This window comes from Anabrus simplex, chromosome 1, assembly GCF_040414725.1.
Source record: "Anabrus simplex isolate iqAnaSimp1 chromosome 1, ASM4041472v1, whole genome shotgun sequence".
Lineage (NCBI taxonomy): Eukaryota > Metazoa > Arthropoda > Insecta > Orthoptera > Tettigoniidae > Anabrus > Anabrus simplex.
Window position 1 is genome coordinate 863,477,279 of NC_090265.1, and position 25,074 is coordinate 863,502,352.

At 36.7% G+C, this 25,074-nt stretch overlaps 1 protein-coding gene across 4 annotated transcripts in view; it reads left to right on the forward strand.

The window, feature by feature from the left end:
• The window catches only part of LOC136857648 (zinc finger protein 431), a 187,147-nt gene that overhangs the window by 136,977 nt on the left and 25,096 nt on the right, over positions 1-25,074 (forward strand). For all 4 annotated transcript variants that reach the window (XM_067136465.2, XM_067136466.2, XM_067136467.2 and 1 more), the window contains 2 exons: positions 8,515-8,588; positions 14,654-14,923. In XM_067136465.2, coding sequence (XP_066992566.2) covers positions 8,515-8,588; positions 14,654-14,923 — 344 coding nt within the window. The remainder of the gene's footprint in view (positions 1-8,514; positions 8,589-14,653; positions 14,924-25,074) is intronic.

Below are 25,074 nucleotides of genomic sequence, written 5' to 3' on the forward strand. Positions count from 1 at the left end.
ATTCAGTTTCCTTATTCAAGCAGTGTCACCTAACCTGACTTAACCGTATATGTACAGTATCATGAAAACATATTTCAAGTCCCAGTAGAATAATTATAACCTTTTTGCTATCAGTATTTTGCTAGTAGTGTAACGTCACACCAACATATCGAAGGTTTTCAGCGACGTAAGAATGGGAAAGGGCTAGCATTGGGAAGGTAGTACTTTAATTATATTACCCAGCGTTTGCTTGGTTTGAAAATGGAAAGCCATGGAAAACCATCCCAGGGCTGCTGATGGTGGGATTTGAGCCCATTATCTCCTGAATGCAAGCTCCCAGCTACGCAACCCTAACCAAATGGCTAACTCGCTTGGACTTTCTGAAATGTAACCAGATGTGAAAATATGTATACTAACCTCTGAAATCAGTGAAGCACACTGCTGTATCTGAAGTGCATCACATTGTTACTTAATTTCACTACACATTGATTACTTCAAACTTTATGCATTTATTATGAAAATATGTTCTCCCTTTCATTTCAAAGTTTGTTTACAGTATTCTGCATTAGTTGACAGCTGTTACTAATTGACTCTGACATTGCCTTCGAATGTTGACGAGAAAGCTCGCTAGTGCATGTAGTGAGAAATTAATACAGAGAAGTTTGATTGCATTCAGTGTAATCGTTGGAGTGAATAAATATTGATAAAAGGGGGGAAAAACTCACGGTAAATTACTTGTAATACCCGGTGCATCAGTGAAAGGGTTCTCGTTGTAACAATTAAAATACACAGTTTAATATAGGTATTTTGAAGGCACATAAAAAACTGATGTTATAACAGGGTTCTTGCTATATGCCGTACTTGCTATTGCGGACTTCTGCTTTACATAAGTAATAACAACATACCCTACTGGTAAAAAGGGAAGAAAAGTAGCCTTACGTTTTATAGGCCACAGTCTTTGACATCACTACTGGCACTGCAGGAAGAATTGCTACTGCTATCACTGGTCCCATCTCTCCATAAGAAGTAGTCTTCAGTCTCGTCCAACTTATTCAAGATTTCTGATTTCTTGGAGCTCTTTTCAGTCATCTTCCAAGAAATCATGTCCTAAGTGCACAATGTCCACTCACAAAAGAGTTCCACCGGTGGCTTCCGAATCTTGCCTGTTGGAGGAAGTTCATGCACACTTTCTGGCATTCAGCACCAAGTTTCTGCACATTTTCTTTGAATGGTTTATTTATCAAAACGTCCAAGGGTTGGAGTACTGATGTCAATCAACAGAGAATCACTGCCAAATCAGTTTTCATGATTTCCAGTAATTTCTTAGTGTCTTCCATCAGGTTGCCACAAAAGCTGTCCGCCACAAGGAGAGCTGGGCACCGAAGGAGATACCTTGCTCCATTTCCCCAAACTGTTCGTATCCAATCTTGTGTGAGTGATGTGTCCATCTACTCTTTCTTGGATTCAAACGTGGATCCCTCATGGAAATTTTACTTTCGGCTTTGTTTTGCGTTTCAGAACAATATAAGGTGCAAGCTTTCTGCCATCAGCTATTACAGCAAGCATTACAGTACATCATTGTTTCTCACTTCCAGTCGTGCGTACGATAACTCCCTTTCTGCTTACCGATCACAAAGCAATGAAAATTAATGAATGACTTTTTGGTTGAAATCATCCACTATTCTTTGGCATAATGATGTTTTTGATCGAAGAGAAAGTCCATTCCGCTTCATAAAATTAATCATCCAGCCTTGGCTAACTTTAAGATCTGAGTCACTGATCCCGTATGTTGCAGCTATTCCTCGTCCTTTAAAATAGAGCATTTTGTGGGAAATGGCACATCCATCATTGCGTAACAAAATCACTTTCTGTAGGTTTTCCTCTACTTGCGGAAACTTGCCGCTTTTAGGGCCATGAAATGCTTTGCGAGACTTGTTGGTCACCTAAAGTGCAGTTTTCTGTTTCCATGAGTAGCACACATTGCCTTTGGGCACTGAATCCTTGCGGCCTCCTGCCCTATTTCTGTGTGATTTGGCGTAACTGATCACTGCAAGTTTATATGATGCATTATTACTCAAATATTTGCTCATTGTAGACTAACAAAAAATTTAAGATCACAAAACATGCATGTACCCAAAACACTCATAAAATATCTCTGTACCAGACTAGAATATAGCATCGGTAGTCAGGCCTGCGCTGATTCATTCACCGAACTATAGTGCAATGGCCAGTGGTACTTCCTTAACGGATGATAACAGGAAGTTGCACAGTATTGGAATGCCAGCCTTTGCAATATGAAAGCCACTACTTGACATCTTTATTTTGAATCGCATCCAGAACATAGCGATAAATTGAGAAAGTGGGTGTGTCAAATATGCAAGCACTCCTTTTTCCCTATTTTGAACCAAAAAAAATTGGGTGCATAAATCATGCAATGTGAATAATTATGTAGGAAAATATGGTATTTGTTTTTCGTAAGAGTGACAGATGATTGTTTTAATTTGGTTTTATAGGGTTTTTTTTTTTACACAACCTCTGTTGCTAACTTTGCAGTTATGGGCAAAGTTCCCCAACCTCATATTCGGAGGTATTAGTTTCTTGTGTATGTATATTTCATATGATTTTATTTTTGCTATCAATTTTCCTTGGTAGTTAGTGTACAGAAGTTATTTAAGAAGGAGGTTTTAGTGGTTATTTTTATTCCATTTTAGTTTGTGATTTCCAAGATTTATTCATAAACAAAAACAGCAGTCCTACAGTGACCGATGGATCTGCAGTGATCCTCTCACAGAGATCAGTAGAGAGGAAACTAGATTGAATACTTGCAATATTTATGGAAAAGCTTTTAAATTGGTAGCAATTCACGTGGGGAAGATCTGTCCAGATGCTTATTGTAGAACTGTCCGCATCGAGATACAAAACATCAAACCATAGTTTAGGTTCAGATAATTCTAGTGAGAATAGTCAGTTACACAATGAAGCTACAAATGCAGTTAGAAATTATAGCAGCAAAACATCTGGCTTTCCAGGGAAAAATTTACAGTAATTATTAACAACAATGATTTTGCATATTTTGAATCAAAGTGTTTAGAGTTCACAGAATTGATACCCAAATCTATAACTTCACTCCCAGGCCCATAACATCTGCCTGTTAGGTTTTACCAACACAAGGAAGAAACAACAGGTAGGGCATACTACAGTATATTTCAAATCAAAACACCCTACAAGACTAGCTAAGTGGAGGAAGTAGGGAAGTAGAAGAAAATACCAGTACGAACTTGCATAGTACCATTTCTTCAAACAGAAGAAAGTTACCTAACAGATTTTCAACCTGTAGATGCAGTATGCCCTTAAATTGATATCAGAATTAATGATTCTGAAATAAACGTAGCTTTCACCAGGGTATGATCTAATACTGCAGCTAGACCGAATGGCATCATTGTTACGACTCTGAAAGAACTGAAAACTACAAATATAGCATGCGTCTTAGTGTTCCTACGCTTAAATTTAAGAAGCGATCGGATTTATTTAAAAATGCCAAAGCCGTGCTTAGTGAAGAGGTAATGAACTGAAGACCTTTGACAATGTTTTCTTTCATTAGATGAATCATTTGGAAAGTTATTGACAAGTGATTAACGCTAGAACTGCTCAGGTTTATCCGTCAAATGCAGTAATTTTCCACAATGCACAGAATAAAAGAAAACAGTGTCTGAAAGCTCATTGTAATCAGAACTTAACATTATCATGCATCAATATAAAGCTGAGAGACCGATATATATAATTTTGATAGAAATTTTTACTTTTCTGCACTAAAAAATGGGATATTTTAAGGTAGAATTAGTCTCAAAAACATGATACAAAGTTAAAAGTGTCTCTTTCATTACTCAAGAACCAGTTTGAAATTTTATTTCTGTTAATTACTGAAAGAAAAAAAGAAAAAGCAGCATTGGCTGCTATTTGGCTCAATGCAACCTCAATGTTAACATAAAAGTATCCAAAATCATTACGACTTGACATTAGTGCCATTGATGATTATAATAAAACTAAAATTGATTTCAAAGACGGTCTTTCAAAGAGACCATATCACACTTGTTGAAGCAGATGGTCTGCAGGTTTTATTGTTCTCCTAAGTGCACATGTTAATATCTCAGTTATTAATGGTTGTCTATGCAACGCAAATGTAAACAAATAAAACCGCTACATTATATTTCCCAATATTTCCAAGGCCTTTGATAATGTCGTTCATGAGCATCATAAATGGCTAAAATAGAGCTTTGGAGAGGTGTTGCTCAGCGATCTCCATTCTTCCCTATAATCTTTCTATGATGAAACTATAAGAGAACATACCGATGATGAAGTTAGCAAAGCATTACCAATTGTTGCCCGATGTCAAGAATTGTTTTGGCTATGTTGTTTGCAGATGATGTGCTAATAGCAAAAGATTAAGTCACCGCACATTCACTCCTAAATAGTTGTTAGGTTTTTTTTTTTTTTTTTTTTTTCTTCAATAGGTCTTGCAATTAACCCTTCATAGTGCAAAATTATTAACGTAATAGAAGGAAGTCTCTGGCAGGGAAACGATATGACAACTGTAATACACTGGTGTAACCTCGGTGTAACATTCAAAGACAAAATTATTTTCGACCAGGCAAAATTTATTAAGAATTTGGAAAAAGATCTTGAGTTTCCAAACAAGTCCAAAGGCTAAATATAATTAATCAGTACATCTGACCAAGTTTAATCTCTCCTCTCCAGAGCAGCCCTTTAAACAAAATTTCATCTAATTTTCTTGAAAATTTTGATAAAATCGTACTATCCGCAAGAAGATCATTAGATTGCCACACGACTGTCCGACTAATATGGTGTATGCTTTGAAAAATGTCTGAGGACTAGTTCTAATTAAAGCAGAAAGGAAAGCATACATTCAGCATTTCAGCATCACTCAGAGGCTGCTTAGAGTTCACAACGAACATATTTGCTGTATACAGAGACCTTCACACAGAAAAAATAGAATATATTTCAACACCTAAATATTAGACATTTTGCATGTAGGATCACACGATGCCATGACCTGGCTAACAAACTACTTTGATTTCTCTACGTAGGTGTTGTGCGAAAGCATCAACCAATAAACGTTAACACGAGCACGGTTCTCGTGGTTTCCTCTATGAGTGTGGTATAATAAACCATGTTACTTATAGGTTATGGTGTTAACACTTATTTTCGTGCAATTACTATGAAGTATGCAGCTCAAAATGAACAAAAATAAGTTACTTCATTAATGAAAAGACAGAGGAAGCAGTATTACTGAATAAAATAACTCGTAAAGTATTCACTGGCAAATATCGCGAATATCAGTCGCAATTACAAAAATTGTTTATATTTTCATCATGAACACTTCCTAAATGAAAATCTTTCAGATGTTTGTAAATAAGGTAGTAAACTGTGGAGGGCAACAAATAACAAAACATTCTTTAAGAAGTACTCACTAAATTTCAATCAGAGGTTGATGTAAATTAGACTGAATGAATGGGTAGCAAAGTTCAAACAGTATCAGATGAAAGTTAGCACAACAAAAACTGAAAACAAAAACTTGAAAATGAGTAGGAAAGATACTGGCTACGGCATAAAGCTTGAAGGTGAAAACATTCAATATGTACAGGTATTCAGATACCTCGGGAGTATGATTTCCAGCAGGGATACTGCAGATAAAGAGTGGCTAGCAATTCCAAATTCTACAACCTCGTAAAACATCTACTTTGGGATAATAAAGTGCCCATTCTCACATACAGTCTAGAAACATGTACCTTGAAAGAGAAGTTGGTAAATTGCAAGCATGTGAAATTAAGTTTCTAAAAACTACCCTCCAAAAAAAAAAAAAAAAAAACCACCTCAAGGATCATCATGTAAGGAACAATGACATTAGAATGGAACTGGAAGTGAACTTGATAGATGAGAAGCAAAGGAGTTGGAGACTAACATCATTGAAATAATAAATAAGGGCCTTTTACTTGATCTAACTGAGCATTGTTTCAATCTACTCGATCAATACTACAATCCAAACCTTAATCTCAACGACTTATCTGAAAAACCCACAATTTTGTTTCATACACTCATTTCAATAATGAATAATATCAAATTACCTAAAAAGCGATCAATTCACAAAATAATACATACCACGCTTGCGTATTACCCCCGCCCTCCCGATCAATGTCCCTCCTCCGACCTAATACACCCCACCTCTCCCTGCCCTCTCTGGCAGTCTGCTGCCTGTCACTCAGCTTGTCAGTTCCTCTCTAACTTCTCCACCTTCAACTTGGCGCTCGAGGTGAGTTTCTATTTACAATAAACTCTCCTCTATCATTTGTTGCTTCCATCGTGCTAACGTGCGCCTTAATTTTCTTCTTTTAGGTTCCATTTCTGGTTAGAGATCTTTCCAGAACTTCACAAGATCCACTTGAAATACTATTTCTTTCAAGAACCTCGTCTGTTCTTTATATTAACTTACTTTAATCAAGATTGTTACATATTTACAGACACGGAAAAATAAACCATATAATGGACTTACCTATTTTACTCATTGAGCTTTTCTTCTTCTTCTTCTTCTTCTTCTTCTTCTTCTTCTTCTTCTTTTATGACCACATAGGATCACTTTAGTCAGTCCGTCGTTCAGGTCTCTTTGAAGGGATTGTTCGGGCTTTGTGGTCCTCCCAGTACTTCTTCAGACCCTCCGATCTTCGTGCCCTTTCTTCAGTTGAAAATATGCGTGTTGTTGGTTGGTTTTGTGTAAGGGTAAAAGCGTAGGTTTGTATTCTTGAGTTTTGTATTCAATTTTATCTTATTCATATAACAACCTGTGATATATACACCAACCAAGTCTATTTTATCTATATAAGATATATTGTAGGTATTTAAACTTTATACGTTGTTAAGTCCAAGTTGGATGCTCAAAAACAATTAACTAGTGAATATTTTACGAAGAACTCCTTTTACCCAGTTTTGTAACTTACGCAAAGGTTTCAGTTCGTACACGAATATTTTAATATTATTTGTAAATAATTTTAAGAACCCATGTAAATGCAGCTTTTTTCATTGTCTTTGTTATACTTTCCTAGGCTGATGATGGCATACCTTATTGCCGAAACCTGTCCCACAAATGTAAATAAATAAATATGTGATGACTTAATAATTATCACAATTTTTAGTATTGAACAGGTGGTTCTCCATACCTAATATTTTTGAATGTGTATGTCAGTGAAAGCTAATAGTCTTACACAAGAAGATTCTGTGATTGAGTAAGCCTAGAATGTGATGAAAGTCTGTCATTTTTGTTAAATTGCATGTTAAATGCTATAAAGAACTGATCATGGATACATATGATGTTTTTATTCATTTTGCTGTAAGATTATTTTCACTCTAAACCTGCAAACACCGGGTGAGTTAGCCATGCGGTTAGGGGCGCGCAATTGTGAGCTTGCATCCGGGAGATAGTGGGTTCGAATCCCACTGTCGGCAGCCCTGAAGATGGTTTTCTGTGGTTTCCCATTTTCACACCAGGCAAATGCTGGGGCTGTATCTTAATTAGGGCCACGGCCGATTCCTTCCAACTCCTAGCCCTTTCCTATCATATCGTCGCCATAAGACCTATCTGTGTCGGTGTGACGTAAAGCCACTAGCAAGAAACCTGCAAACAGTTTCTACTGTGGGCTCATATTTTGTACAAAATTACTCGAGAGACTAAAATATGTTCTTCGTTTTCCACATTTTTTATTATTTATTCTTGTGGTCTGGCCGGCTGACCCTGCTGTGATAATTGAGTAGACTATACAGCCAGTGACTCAGTGTTGAGTGTTGGGCAGCAAGAAATAATTTGACATCCTGAGAGGGTCAATGGCTTCAGGTGGAGGAGTCCTCTTGATAGGGTGATGGTCCCTCAGTGAAGGAAATGCATCTGAAACCAATCGGATAGCGTCTGTACCCCAGGTTAGGGATAGCTACAGGGGTGTCTGTTCTCTAGGTTTGGAGCTGCCTTTTAGATACCTTGGAGGGTTAACGTCAGCAAGGGCATGTGGTTGTAAAACTTTTTGCCAGAATCAACAGACCCAACCAAAGGCTAGAAACTGTTGGAGATTATGGTGATGACCACAAATTAACTTAATCAGACAGTAATCTTCAACTTCATAAACAATTTAACAATACTGGTTTCTAGTCAATGTTGGAAATTTCCCCTTGCCTTGAAAATGTGTATTAAATACTCAGCACTTTCTGTATATGGCATGATTTGCACTTGTTTGTTCCTTTCTCTCACTTAAACACTCAAAAGATGTTTACATGAATGTCAGGAGTTTCACATTTGTGATTCCAACCAAATTAAGTGCATTATTTTTGTGTTCTTTATTGATTTCTTGAAACTTCTACTGAAAGGTCATCCAAAATATATCTAGAATCAACATATTGTAAGAAATTTCCTGCACAATGTTTAAATAGAATTATTTAATAAAAATTGACTATTTTCTCTGTAATTTACTATTTCAGGTGAGAAACCTTATATTTGCAATGTTTGTGGCAAGGCATTTGCAGATTGCTCAAATCTTACCAAGCACAAAAAGGTAGGTTAATTAGATATTTTTCAGTATTTTAATAATTTTTTGTACTATTATACTGAACACATGCCTTGTAGTATTTATGATGTTTATCATTGTTTTTCAATACTCTCATTTATTTGAACAGCAAAAGTGCAAGGTGGTATATTTTTACTACCTATAGGCAAGTCACATCGAACATTTCTCTCATATAAGACCTTCTTTATCTGTTATTTAATGCCAAAAAATTGTGGACAGTCTTAAATGTGCATATCTCAAAAATTACCAGGGTATCCAAACATGAATTAATCAATAAAAATACTTGCTTAAAATGATAGTACAGAAAATTTAAGTAAAATACCTTGGTAGACCATTGTTTTTTTTTTTTTTGTGGTTTTTTTAATATATACAGCGGTAGCAGTTTGGGGTATCCTCAGGTCATGTTTTGTATTTGTATTAAACAGTAGCAGTAGGGATATTCTGCTTTGAAAGATAACAGGCACTTTTAAAATAAATTGAATTTATCTGTAACAGTTCATTTGTCATCACTAGAGTTCAGATATTCAGCAAATGTCATATTTTTTCCCACCTTCCCTTTTGACTATTTGTTGGCATTTCTGAGGCCTATTTTATGGAGCATATAAATGCATGTTTTACAATGTTTTATTGTTTTGGTTATATTTCAGTCATTTTAGTTGTGTGTTGTATTTTGCATGGAAAAGTATGGTGTCTGATGTTGCATATGTAAATATATATATGCGTGCGTGCGTGCATGCGTGCGTGCGAGCGGCTCGGGCCTTAAAGCTGAATAGTTGATGCTTATTGTATCTTGTCTTGAATTTACATCATCATTTCCCTTTATCCAGCTGTAGCCGGGTAGGGGCAAATATGGTTCCTCTCCACTTTCTTCGGTCTTTCCACCACTCCTCCTCCAACACTGTGTCCCAGTCCAGGTTTCTTTCTATAATGCTGTGTTGGATGGCATCCTTCCATCTCAATCGTGGTCGTCCACGGCCTCTCCTTCCTTGGATTTGCATTTCCATCACCTTTTTTGGCATTCTTTCGTCTCTCATTCGCTTTATGTGCCCAAACCATCTTAGTCGGCTCTTCTCTATTCTATCATTCATTTTTTCCACTCCAATTTCTTCCCGGATTTTCTCATTCCTTATTTTGTCTCTTCTACTCTTCTGTATCATACTCCTCAAGAACTTCATTTCGGCTGCCTGTATTCGACTCTCATCCTTCTTTGTCATTGTCCAAATTTCTGCTCCGTAAGTTGTTATGGGTATGTAATACATCTTGTACATAGTATCCTTTGCTTCCGTTGGCACATCTTTGTCCCATAACATGTTTCTTACAGTATGATAGAAACAACTTCCAGCTTGAATCCTTTTACTAATCTCAGCATCCAGTCGAGCATTCTCCATTAATTCACTCCCCAGGTATTTAAATGTTTCCACTACTTCCAGGGACGTGTCTGCAAGTCTAATCTGACCATTCCCTTCTTTCTCCCCTCTAGTCATAACAAGAGTTTTACTCTTTTCTACACTTATTTTCAATCCACATTCTTCGATCTTCCCATTCAGCACATTCAACTGTTCTTGAATCTTCCTGTCGTCTTCTCCCCAAATCACAATATCATCTGCAAATAACATCATGTTCATTTCTCTTCCTCCATATGCTGCTTTTGCTGTTCTCATGATGTCGTCCATTACTATTGTAAACAGGAGTTTACATCACTTGTTTTAAAATAACTTCCTTTAGAGTAGGACTTAACAGTGCAGGAATTTTTCAAGGCTTCATGGTTACATTAAAAAGTGCTGATACAAGGCTATATAATGAAAGTGTAGTGAAATGTTAAATTAAGAAATTGCATTAAAGAGTTTGGTGTGGAATGCTTCTCTACTGAAGGAAAAATCCTCTTCTGCAAAGTGTGAAAGATAAGGCAAGTGCTATAAAGTATTTTAATGTCCAGCAGCATAGCTACACTGCTTGACACAAATATGCTGAGAAGAATTGGGAGTAAGAGATATGTATTTTTTCTATATTTTACTTCAGTTAAATATTATGTGCCTACGGCTGCTGTCGGCGCATTCCGAATTCCGATAATTAATATGATCGGATTGGTTTACAGAACCATTGTGAAAAACTGCAGTATTAACTACAGTAAAACTATCTACAGTACTGACCACAGTTTAATGACTGATAATTAATCCAGAGAGCAATTGTTGACATTTTTTTACCTTTTATCAGTGTTAAATGTACGCTCAACCCCACGAAAATTGGCCTTCGTTTGAAATAGGATGAACCTATTGTGCAGGTGGTAGAATTGCCAGTATCATCTCTTCGGCCTCTGGCTATCCACAGTTTATGAATATCCCCGCATTTTGAGAGTGTATAAAACGAAACATTTCTTTGCTGCCAATTTTTTTGCAGTTGAGTGTACATAAAATTCATCATAATCTTTGAAAAACTTATTCATGCAGATATCAAGTAACAAGCATGGAAGTTGGCCGTACCAAAATTATCGCAGCATAGGTGTTCATGGGTAACAACTTGTTTTTTTACAGTATCGACGAGGTGACCTCGAAAACTGTGTAGTATCAACAGTGCCATCTTCTGGAACAAGACTTCAGGGCAGTGAATCTACTCTGTCCCCAGCCGGTCTGTCCTCAGATCTGTCACCGTTTACCCCTTCTCTTGAATGCAAACAACAATATCTTTGGGAAGGTTGGCTTTAGGCAAGGTTTTCCTTTTAAAGATAGCGTAGAGAGAGGAAGTTTTCTACCATTTGCTGTAATTGCGAGTATTACTGCACTCTGTAATTTTTCATGACTACACTTGAAACTTCTTTAACGATAATAGCTGAGCATCTTCATATACTAGTATCAAATTTAACCAGTCTGATCCACTTTTCCTATATACAATACGAGCTATTGGAATTCTTGCCGCTGTCAAGACATGAACAAATCAAATTCTGTTACTTTATCTGTATGTACTTCCTGCAGCTGCTGACACAGTGATGTACACATCCGTAAATTCCGATTGTTTCTTTGTATAAAGCGTACAGCTCATCCAACTTCTGCCTGCTTTAAAGTCATTTCCTCTGATTCCTTTATTGTTGCGATTTCACACGCTTTATTTGTAACATTTCATGGAACACACTGTTGTCATTATTCTTGGTTTCCTGCATTCACACCTTATCCACTTCAGAATATTGATCGGATTGTAGTCCGCAGAAATATTTGACATTATTTCACAATCATAAGTTATGACCAAAATGTGTACAAAGGAAATTTTGTTTAACAGACTGTACGTCCATCTATTTAATATTATAGTCGACTATTTAGTTATTCTAATTAATATAAATTAGTACATGTTTCAATTCTTGTTTGGATTATCCTCAGTTAACATCAAAAAAACAAGTTAAAAATAAATATTTTACACACGGTTGCCGGCCCCGGGATGTAGGGGTAGCATGCCTGCCTCTTACCCGGAGGCCCTGGGTTCGATTCCTGGCCAGGACAGGGATTTTTACCTGGGTCTGAGGGCTGTCCACTCAGCCTACGTGATTACAGAATCTGCAGGCCTTCAGGCTGAGCAGCGGTCGCTTGGTAGGCCATGGGCCTTCGCGGCTGTTGCGCCATGGGTTTTTTTTTTAAACACACGGATGGTTTTAAAACCTTATAAAAATTATGCTGTTTTTTGCAGAAGAATTTGTAATCTTTTTCCAATTTCCCTCGTGACAAGAATGTGTAAGTAGAGATTTGTGTTTACATACTGTATATATTCTTCCAGTGACATAAGACATTTTCATAGTAGTTCCTAAACTTTTGAGTTACATGACTCATATTTCAATTGGCTTAAAATATTATGTGCTTATTTAATTTTCTTTACACGCAATTGAAAATGAGAAGCGATGGAGAAATTCAGACAACAAAAAAAAGAAACAAAATTATTTGTGTTCACATAATCCTAAGTGGGAAGATACTTATAGTGGAAAGATACTTATTCATGGATTCAACCAGTGAAATCTAATCCATACAGAGCAAGTTGTTCAGTCTGCAATCATGAATTTAGCAATACCCTTCCTTGCTTTTACAACGTACTTAAAGAAGACTGTTGTCTTATCTTCACATACAAAATTAACGTCTTCATCTGTCTAGCAACTTTACTTTTTCTTATCCTCCACTAGGAGTGATCAAAAAACACATTTTTACCTCATTATAAAGATTAAGCTGTTTATGTTCCAAATTATTTTTCTTACACCTTCAACAAGTATTAGGCACATTAAACCAGGTTCCATTCAACACTCCAAGGAATATAATCTTGTAGAACTTTTGACATGCAGCTTGATACCACAGTTTTAACCAAGGACATTCTTATATCCCTTTCAGACCGTGTATGCACAATTGTGCGGGTTCGTATTTTATTTATGTCTGAGCTTATTTGAGGTTTTCTTGGCGCTAGACCAAACTGCAGTGATTGTGCGGGACACGTAGCATGTACTTCAGTTGTTTTTATTTAGTGCTTGGCCACTAGGGGGTAGGAAGGAGAGTTAAAAGTGCAGTTCATTGGCAAGATGGCTGGTAGCACTAAAGACTAAAGTAAATTTATTGCATTCATATTAATCTAGAAGCTTCACTGAGTATCAGGATGTAATCTATGAAGTGTGTAAATTGTTTAGCAAACGTAAATTGTGAACTTATAACATCGTACGTAATATCATGAGGTTTTGAATGTTGATATGCACAGTTGTGCAGGCTAGGTTTTCCTACAGGCAATACATGCGGGAGTGCTGGGTGCTGCCACAAAAAGCACTGTCAAAGCAGAATTCGTATTCTACGTGATAAATGTAATGTATAAGATTTTAATTGTTTTAAATCATTCCACACTGTAAAATAGAACATCTGATCATGTACATGTGTATATTCACATGTGCTGAGCTGAATTTTTTTTTTTTTTTTTTTTTTTTTTTTTTTTTTTTTTTTTTTTTTTTGTAAGTAGCAAATTAAGTCCTAACGCGCACAATTTTGTGGGTTCTGTTTTTCAGACGATAGTTCTTATTTTGTAAAATAAACTGTAAACACGTGTATTTGAGAGCATTTTAGTAAATTTTTGACGTACAATCATAAATTCACACCTCTAGTATTCTTTCAGGTCTGACGACGAGTTTTGCTTTTACAGCCCTTTGGGCAGCAGAAAATATAATGTATACTTGTATTTGAACAAAGATTTTAATTGTTCCACACTGTAAAATGGAACATCTGATAATGTACACGTGCATATTCACATGCACTGTGGTAATTTTTCTTTTTTGTAAGTAGTGAATTAAGTCCTGACACGCACAATTGTGTGGGTACTTTTTCTCAGATGTTAATTTTCATTTTGTAGAATAAACTAAATATATATGTATTTAAGAGCATTTTAGTCAGGATCCTGATTATTCACCTTGCAGGTTTGAGATTAAGGGCCCTTATAATGGGTGAAATATGTCCCTGTAATTAATATGATAAGATTTAATTCTTAATTACTAGATCTCTCTTTGTATTGAATAGCTGGAAATTAAAACAGTTGTAACATTCTTTGTCTTAATGAATTCATACTCGAGAAACAGCAAGGCTTCGCCAATTTTCCGATTACTAGAAGTTTTAGATTTTCTGTTCCCATTGTATTAGCTCCCAGTATCACTGTAATCCTTCCTTTACTTGTTAAATCTTCCTCATAAACCACAAGTATTGTATTGCACAGTTCATGTTGTACAAAATTCGAGTTACAGAGTATTTTTTGCTTCAAGGGAGGAAACGTTTGCTTTGAGAAATCGAGAAATTTGTGTAACCGAATTTCGACTAATAGAGATATAAATACATGTGAATATTAGGACAAACGGCTGGTAAATTGTAGTTACTTTGAGATATTGAAAATTCAAGTAATGGAGGTTCGAGATATCAAGGTTCGACTGTACACACTCTTGTTACAGACATGTTTATAGCACAAAATATGAAATAATTCATGTATGAATATGTATGTGGAATTGATGATATATGGTCCCTAATACCTTAGTTAGTAAAATATTCTGGGGTGTGTTTCAGGTCCATCGAGATAATAAAGACGGTGTACTGGCAGACAACAGTAATAGTGGTGGAGTGGACCGCCAAGTGTGGAGTATTATCCACAGCCATCTGCACAAGGAAGCTACAGAAGAAGGGGCAGAGGAGAGCACAGAAATTCCTGAGGAGAAGCCTGATGATGACAGTATCCAACAGATCATTTATGTAACATATCAGGATCCCGAAGAACTTGGTGGAGAAGCAAGGACTTTGCACATTGTAGATAGCATGCAGAATGAGCCTGCTCCTCAGGTAATTAGCATTTCTACATAGCCAGAATTCGGAGAGTTTAATTGACTTCAGAACATAGGGCTTGAACTACTCTGCTTCTGACACACCTGTTGTTTTCTGTGTGTTCACTGTACATTTGCTGCTTTAAAAATGAATTATGATGGTTTTATGTAGTTTTTTATAATCTCCAGAAAAGGACTCATTCAGTGATGTAATAGTAACATGATAACCTTCAGAATGCCAAATATGATCTGATAGGGAAAAATGACCAAAATTGCCAGATACAATTAGCAGTAAATATGTTGGAAGATAGTCCGCCTAGTCAATACAATTCATTTATTTACCTTTCACCAGGTGGTGAAAGGTAAATAATTTCATATGTGCCAATGACCAGGTGGTGAAAGGTAAATAAATGAATTGTATTGACTAGGCGGACTATCTTCCAACATATTTACTGTTACTAAGTCAATACGGATCCAATCCCGACCATCATGGTCAAGATTATTAATAAAGATACAATTAGATCGTATCGTCGGATTTCTTAACATAGCGTTGTACTTAGAAGGCAGATGTGGTTGTATCTGTGTCACAACCAACTAGATAGTTCAAGTTAACTTTTCTTTGACCATATTGGTTGTTCCGAAGGCCATGGATATAAATAAATGAATACTCTTGATTCTCTGCGCACATCGAATGTAAACAATGGCACCCACAAGTACTGAACAGGATGAAGAAATTCTGAGTTATTTGCTGGAATCTGATGAAGAAAATGATAGTCAGCTCTCAGAATTGAATGGTAGTGAGTCCGATGTGTATCCAAGTGAAAATAGTGATACTGATGACAATGGTGATAGTGAAAATCATTCAGTAAATTTTGGCAGTGCTGCACAACATAATGACTTAAACGAAATACCTGGCTGTTAATTTGATTAAATAAAAGACAGTACTGCAGGTAATATTCCTATTCATTCATTTACATATTGCAAACTTTCTGGGCCCAAACATTGTCCTTCTAAAGATTCGGAACCTGTGAACTATTTTGATCCTTTTTTTTTACCGTTCATCTGCTAAGAACAGTTGTTACCAAAAAAAATAGATATGATATAGATGTTGATTCCCATAGGGAACCTGAAAGATTTGTCCTGAATGAGTAAATTTATAACACCAATATAGTTGGTCCGTTATTGGACATTATAAATTTTCCAGCTAATTCATTCCTGGTTGCCAGTGTTTTGCCCCAGTGTACTAAGTTGGGTTCATCAATTGGTAAATAGCACACCTACCAAAACTCATAGCTAGTGCATACCGTGGAGGCCACTGCGTAGGCTACTTGGAGCCATCGGCAGTGCCAGTGCACTATGAGAGACTTGTCTCATTACCAAATATCGATGCCTGCTTGGCCATCAGATGATATAGATATTGATGATTCCCATAGGGAACCTGAAATATTTGTCCCGAATGAGTAAATGTATAATACCACCACCGGTGGCTCCAAATAGCCTAAGCAGTGGCCTCCATGGTATGCAGTAGCCATGCGTCTTGGTAGGTGTGCTATTTACCAACTGATGAGCCCAACTTAGCACACTGGGGTGAAACGGTGGCAACCATGAATGGATTAGCTGGAAAATTTATAATGTCCAATAACGGACCAACTATATTGGTATTGCAAATAGGTATGCCAAGCAAATATTACAGTCTTGTGGAACTATTTCACCCTTTTGTAGACTCAAACCGTGGAAAGAGACAAATGTGGCTGAAATGAAGGCATTTATTCACTACACAACAGCAACTCAGCATTGATGAGAGTCTTATAGGTAGCAAATTACATTCAAAATTGATTCAATATCTGCCTGATAAGCACCACCGTAGGTAGGGAGTGAAACTATGGATGCTTTGTTTTTCAGTTGTCAACTATTGTCTGGGTTTCTTTGTATACAGAGGAGCAAAGTCACCTTTTAAAAAAGAAGAGATAAAGAAAAGTGGGTTAGGTTATTATGTTGTGATCAATCTCCTAAATCTTGGTAATTACTTGCACAGAGGTTTTCATGTTTTTTGTGACTTTTTTTGTTTCAATTCCCTTAGCACAATTTCTGTATTCAGCTGGAACATTTTTCACTGGAACCATTTGTAAAAACAGAAAATGTATTCCAAAGCAACTGCTCATGAAGTTTTCAGTAGGAGAGATTCAGTTTTTTAGGGATACATTTCTCCTGCTTTGTGGGTTCAGGGAGAAAAAATCTCAGAAAAAGCAGGTTCTTTTCAGCACACATTCTTTAGTAACTACTTCAGTAAAATCAACTAAATAAAAAAAAACTCTAAAAACCTGATGTTTTTGTTGAATATAACAAATGCATGGGTGGAATTGATTCAAATGATATGATGATGTATGTATATCTGTATGAAATGAAGACTTCGAAGTTATGGAAGAAAGTGGCTTTCAGTGTGTTTGGTACGATGTTATTGAATGCTTATATATTATATAAAGAAAATTTGCCACAAAACAAGGAACTCATGACCCATCTGAAATTCAACATATATGTAATTGGGGCATTATCAAAAGAATGGTTTAAACATTAGAAGAAAAGTTGTAGGTAGCACAGGTGGAGGTGACAATCAGCTTGGAGCCCTATTTCTCCTTCGAGTTGAAACACTTACAGCAAAGAAGGAAAGCATTTGTGTTGAGTGCTCCACCCCAGATAGAAAAAGGCGTTCGCGAACTGCATGCGTTGGTTGCAAAAAGGGCCTACACCCTATCTGCATAAGGGGACACTCGTACTAAAACTGTTTGATGATCAAACCACTGTATTCAGCCTTTCAAGCTGCATTTGTAAATAAGATACATTTTTCTCATATGTTGTCCCCACCATGATTTTTTTTTTTTTTTGTAATTTTGTATTTAATTTGTTACTGATTGTCTGTGTTAGGCAATTTTTCCCTACTCTGCAATCACCCACTGGACTATGTTCATGTCAGAAGTGTGCACAAAATTTATTTAGTCTATATTTACCATGCCTAAAAAAAAAAAAACGAAATTCATAAATTTGTAAAATTTGTAATTTTTATGGCGTTTACCCTTTAAAAAATGTTTAAAAAATTTAATTATTAGTAGAATAATGACTGCTTCAAAGTAAAAACAAACGGGTACAATTATCAAATATTTCTCTAGTTATGTAAAAAAAAAATAAAGACTGAAATTTCAGGTCAAGATACTATTTTTTGCAGTTTCATTTAATTTGTTGTTGTTATCTTATGACTGTGTTGGGCTATTTTCCTCTGTCTCTTGAGTCACCTGCTGAACTATTCTTGTGCTCCTAATTATTAATTAAACATGAGAAGACAACTTAAATATTTTGAAAATTTAGGATTTTTATAAAGTTTTCAGTTTCTTAAATGTTCAAAGGCAGTACTTTCGGTAGAACAAACCTTCTGCTTCAAAACGAAAAATGAACAGGCAGGTACATCAAATACATCTCAAATTATTTTAAAAAAAGACCCTGCATTTTCAAGCAAAATAGCTTGGCAATTTATGTATGGGAATCTACAAGAGAGCCTATCATTCTAAGGGTTAAAATGTAGTAAAATATGGTACTGTACAAAACAAAGAACGATATGTACAGTACAGTGAAATCTCGTTCACATGTTTCACGTTAGAATGTTTTTCCACTTACCACAACGATTTTCATCGGTCCTAATGCTATAAATAGATATGAACAAGTTTTCCTTTCATGCTTGAGACAATCAAATTTTATTGCAGCTGTTTGACTAGACATTACTTTCTCCGTTATCGATGACTAAATTACGATGACTAAATTTTTAATTTAGTCATATAAACATAGGTGCGTGAAACTTGAGCGGAGTGGCCACGCATGTTAACGCACTACGACTGTGGAGCCAAGCTCTGCGTTCAGGAGACACATGGGTTCAAACCCACCGTTGGCTGTCCTGAGAATGGTTTTCTGGAGTTTCCCATTTTCATTTCCAGGCAAATGCAAGGACAGTTCCTATTCAGAGGTCACAGCTGATTCCTTCCACCTCCTTACCCAATTTCATTCACCATCATTCATTGTCTACATTAGCTGCTCTACTGAGGATAGCATCAAGAAGGGCATCCGCCTGAAAAAACATGCCATATAAATTCATCTTGTAATTCATTTCATCTTCATCAGCTCCTCTGGCTAGGTTAGAATCTAGAAGGGCATTTGGTCGTAAAATCATGCCATGTAAATTCATCTCGCCTCGTGCCCTACCTCGTGTCAAGAAATGGGGTTAAGGGATAGACATGCAAACAAACATGAAAAGGAACGCAACAGGACGAACACAGTAAGAGGTCGGTTTAAGAAAAGGGAGCGATGGAAAGAGAAGGCGAGGACAAATATGAAACCACAAAAGGATGACGACAATCTTCATGCACTGTCATCTTTGAATAGATCGGCAGGGATTGATTGGTAGAAAGCCTGTGTGAAGATTGTCATAGTCCTTTTGTGGTTTCATGTGTGTCCTTGTCTTCTCTTTCTATCCCTTCCTCTTCTTACACTGATTCTCATTGTGTTCGTCCTATTATTCATTCCTTTTCATATCTTGACTTGATTTGATACTTGTTTGTTTCTTTCCTAAATTTAAACTCCAAATTTAGTTACTCGTATCTTGTATAGTGTAAAATTCTTCCATAGTTTTTGACAGCATACAAGATCTCTCCTACTCTGAGGAGTGAAAGTGCCATCTCTTTCTATCATTCTCTCTCCCTCCCTCAGCAGTGTGCCTAACAGATAGCAGCTTGCAACTCTTTCAGTTTGTGTGTGTTGTGTTTGCTGTCATTCAGTGTCTTAGTAATGAAAAAAGCGTGTTTTTAATTATGGACAAAAGAAAGTGTGACAGATAACCAGTCATGAAAAGCAGACTACGTTCATTCAAGAAGTGGACCGCAATCCTCACATGAAGCATATGGATGTTCAACATAAATAGAATGTTCCACCATTCACACTGAACAGCCTACTGAGCAAGAGGAAGGAAATTAAATGTGCCTGCGAAGAAGAGGCAAGTGGCAAAAGGAAACAAGTACATGAGAGTCAGTTTCCCGAGCTTGAAAGAGTGTTACTGAAATGGATTAAACAAGTCTGTGCGTCTGTTATTCCATTTGATGGAACCTGTTATGAGCCCAGGCGGTTCCTTTAGCACAGCAGCTAGAACTCTATAATTTTCTCACTTTTAATGGTTGGATTGAGTGATTTAAGAACAGGCATAATCTAGTGTATTGATTTGTGCGAGGCATAGCTACTAGCATTAACCGAGAGACTGATATAAAGATGGAAAGACTACACTGCAATCATTTCTCATGAATTACAGACCAAATGATGTTTTCAGTGCAGATGAAACATTGCTAATTTATCACCTTCAACATGACAAAACCTTGGCATTTAAGGGTGAGAAATGTCATGGTAAGGAGTTATGTAAAGAGAAACTGACAGTCCTGTTGTGCTGCAATAAAATTTGAACAGAAAAGTTGGTTCCTCTAACAATAAGGAAAGCAAAGGGCCAACGTTGTTTTAAAAATGTGTGGACATTTTCATGCAAATACACTTAAAATCCGAAAGTGTGGCTAAGATCTGTGGTATATGAACAGTATTTACGTACGCTGGATAGTCAGATGGGTGCTAAAAACTGGAAAATATTTGTTGACCCGTATGCAGCACATCCTACCAACACATCGTATCTTCCCACCATATTGCACAAGTCATCTGGAGACTCTCAATCAGGATATCCAATGAAGTGTAAAGTAGGACTATACAATAAGGCTTGTTCAAGGGTGGTAGACTTCTCTTCATTCCACAGTGAGAAGATAAGCAACTTGAAGGAGATACATTTCGTAAAATGTGCTTTGGATTCCTTTTTATAAACATTGGAGCTCTTTCCATAAAGCTAGCTTTAGCTGTTTTGGGGCCATTGACATCATACCCGCAATTGAAAACATAGTGGAAGCAGTTTATTGGCACACGATGGTGGGGGTGGAAGACAACATGACGTTCATCGAATACACAGAATGTAACTACAGAGTCATGGTTTGTCAGTCCACGATGATTAACAAAAAATCCTGGATCAGCTAATGTCCGAGAAGCTGAAAGAGCAAAGTGATGATGGAGAGGATGAAATGGAACTAACACCGTTGTGAAATGCCAGAGAAGCAATGGGTACTGTTCAGCGATTTGTGTTGCGTTTTTTGTTGTTGGCAGTGATGATATGGCTGTATTAACAAAGATGGATTCAGTAATATACAAGTTGGAACAACAAACAACAAACAAAAGAAAAAGCCATTGGTAGTGTAGTTAAATCTGTGAAAACTTATTTTCTGTTACTTCATCAGCCTAAACACACAAATTGTAAATTTTGCTTTCAGTAGTACATTTTCCTGCATATGACATTTAAATTTTTTAGTCCCTTCAAAAAAACTAGTGAAATTCCAATGTACACTCATGTTCATAAAAAACAGAACACCTTGAAAGACTAGAGATAGGAAGTTCATATTCACAGGACATGTTCATTAGTGCGTTCTGCAGAGACGATTGGCAACACACAAATACTGCACACAAATTCTCTACAAAAAAAATCACTGTATTAATGTTAAAAGAAAGAAATCACACACGTAGGCTTATCGCATAACTCTCACTCAACACCAGACAATTATTCACTCATTTAAAGTCTAAAACACACACATGTAATAAATAAATACTGCAGATGACTTCATTACAGAAGGGACCTGCCGGCAATTCACAGAGTGAGGGACTTAACGAGGCTTGTACCAGAGCAACACAGAAGAAGGAAACTGAAGGAAGGCAATGAAGCGATGGCTGTTCCCACCTTTGTGCTTCCTCCCTACGAATGTATTTATGAAAAAGGAAATGTTATGTAGTTATTTTAATAACTCACGGACAAAAATGCCTCATCCTTTTTATCTATCTTTCATAATACATTACAAAGTACAGTATAATATCTCTTAATCATGAGGAATTACGGGCATCTCAGAGGGAGTGTGTTTACTCCTTGTAGGTCCATAAGAGCAATACTGTTTTCTTAGCGTGGAATGAACTATAATACAAGTCAAGTAAATATCCAGCCACCTAGTCAAGAAAGTATGGAAATTTCATCCCAACCTGAGATTTTGAAATCCGCTCAACAGTCTGTTGAATCATTTTGCACAAGGGATGATGTTACAAAAGCGGAAGCAATATGGGCTTTGAAAGTTGTTAATAGCAAGTTTTCATTAAATTCACATTCAGATTTAGGAGAAACATTCAAACTAATGTTCCCAGACAGTTCAGTTGCTTCAGAGTTTAAAATGGATGCCACAAAGTGCAAATACATTACTAACTATGGTCTGGCTCCTCATTTTTCCAATTAACTCAAAGATACATTGCAACAGTGTAATGATTGTCATCTATTTTGATGAGACAGATGGATATATTTGTTAGGTTTTTTGACATCAATAGGAGTAGAGTACGTACAGAGTATTTTAACACTGTGTTTTTAGGCAGAGCTACTGGGCAAAATTTACTTGAAAGTTTGAGTGCAGGAATCCATCCATTGAAGCAAAAAAATATTCTTCAGTTTTCAATGGATGGCCCAAATGTTAATTTGAGTTTTATGAAAAAGTTAGAAGATAGATTGAAGGAAGAGAATCCTGATGGGAAAAGACTCGTTAACGTTGGAGTATGTGGGCTAAATGTAATACAGTAAATGGAGTGATTGGGTCTGGTCTGCTAGCTGCAAAGTGGAACTTGCATGACGTTTTGCGAGATGCATATTACATTTTCAATTATTCTCCTGCCCGCTGTGCAGAATATATCACTCTTACTGGCAATCGAGTATTTTCTTTAAAATACTGTACTACTAGATGGTTGGATAATGTGGTATGTAGTGACAGACTTTTAAACATTTTTGATAGTATTAAGGAATTCACTGATTCAAGAAAAGTTTTGAATACAAATAGAAATATTTCAAAACAAACAAAAGATAGTTTCATCAAGTGCAAAGTGGCATTTTTCTAAAACATCTCCCTAGAATGTGAACCATTTCTAAGAAAATTTCAAACTTTGAATCCACTAGCTCCGTTTTTGTTTACAGATAGATTTGCAAATCATTTTACGTAGTTCGTTGGAGAGGTTCATAAGAAATGAGAAACTTTCTAGTACATCTGCTCTCTTCTCCTTTCCGCTCGAATTATTTGTAAGTCCTGATTTCTCCCAACTTGTATTTATTTCTGTCAGCATTCTTCATATAAAACCTAGTATTAAGTACTGGTGGTAATAATATATACACGAAGAAACTACAAAATTAATGAATGTATGGTATTTACATGACACAAAATAATGTTTTTCACTTTCTTAACGGTTTGTCTCGAGTGTGTGGAAGCGTTCAAAGCAAATGCCTGGATGGAGCCCTGGTTGCTTATCCAACCAGTCTTCACTAAAATAATCCTGCATTTCTGCCTTACTGTTCATCACCAATAAATGCCTTCAGCTCTTCTGGAGTAGAGTATTTTGCTGTATTTTCATTTCAGCAAATTTGTTTGTCTCATGGGCAATAGAGGTTAGCAACTGATCAGTAAAAAATAGCTGCCAGTACTCTAGTTCTATTTTAGGTCTATTGCCACAACTTATGAATCCACTGACTAACCTGTAAGGAAATTTGGGTAATCCTGCATCACCCATTCTCCATGATCTTCAAGGTATGTTTGAAGTCAGAACGTTATGACTCGGACCAGGATGAGTCATAATACTATCGCCTCCTCCATGATTTCTTGCGACGCTGATATCAATATCGTCACTTTCATCACTAATGGATATATCACTTTCATCACCAGATTCAAAATTTTCATCACTTTTATGGCCACTATCATCAAAATCAGCCGAAACAGACGCAAGAATCTCGGCTTAGGTCAGACTGTGCGCCGCCATGTTGCTTCACGTGACTGCTTTCCGTTGTCAAGGAAATGGAGCAATTTTGCTGAGCAAAGAGAAACTAGAACACTCCTATTTGGTTTCTTTCGGTTTCTGGAAGGGACCAGCACTTACAAAACGAAGTACAAAAGCCCTGGCATGCCAGGTAACCTAGCAACGAGCGGCGAAACGTTGTGTCGACTCAGGATCGATACACGAGCTATAACGCTAAATGATGGCTATCGACCTGACGACACACAAGCAGAAAGGGTTCAAAGATAAGCTCAAGTACCGTGACTTGAAAAATATTGATATTGGTTTCCAAACCAAAAAGCTTCTTAAAGAAACCAAAGCAAAGGAAACTGATATTCAAAAGTTCAGATTAGAGTGTTAACCACTTGACGTACTTTGACGGATCTCTCCGTCCTGGCTCTTGACTGCACTCCGGTACAAAGACGGATCTTTCAGTTCGCACGTAGTGTTTATTTCCGGACCCGCTCCAAGCCGGTTTCCTTTGTGAAAGGATTTGATATTAGTAAGCTAAACTTCTGACAGATGAAAGCACTGTTTTATTCCATTGATGTATTCGTTAAACATTTCTGTGCAGTTATTCTGTGGAAAGAATAACCTGTATCTTAGCAACCTCTTCGTAAGCTAAATCATGGCTGCCTCCAAGTTGAGTGACAAAGTGATTTATAAGGGAATTTTTAGAAGAGAGTGACATTGATATAGAAATAAGCAACAAAGAATTTAGTGGAAATGAGAGTAGTGAAAGTAGTTTGTGTGATAGTGACGTGAGCGCTGGTAGGGGTGAACAAAGTGCTGTTTTGCCGTCAAATACGTCCTTGAATTTTAGGTCTACTACTGATGCCACACCAACAGCTTCTAATCATATTTTACACGATAGAGAATTGAACTGGAAGCACGTAATTAATACTCCAGAGTATCATTCAGGCATCGCAACTGGTGAAATAAATAGTGTTGTTCAAAGGCACATAGGACAATGCCCGAACGAAATGCAAGTTGTGAACAAATTTCTAACAGTGGACTTTTGGGAACATCTGACCAATGAGACAAATGCTTATGCAAGTAAATGTCTTGCATCAGCTGCCGAGGATATAAATAGGGTAATATCGTATGAAAAGGAACACTGGTTTCCTGTATCTGTGGATGAAATGAAGGCCATATTATTTTGAAGTGGTAAAATATGATGGAAAAAAGAAGTTCAGACCCAATCTTGTT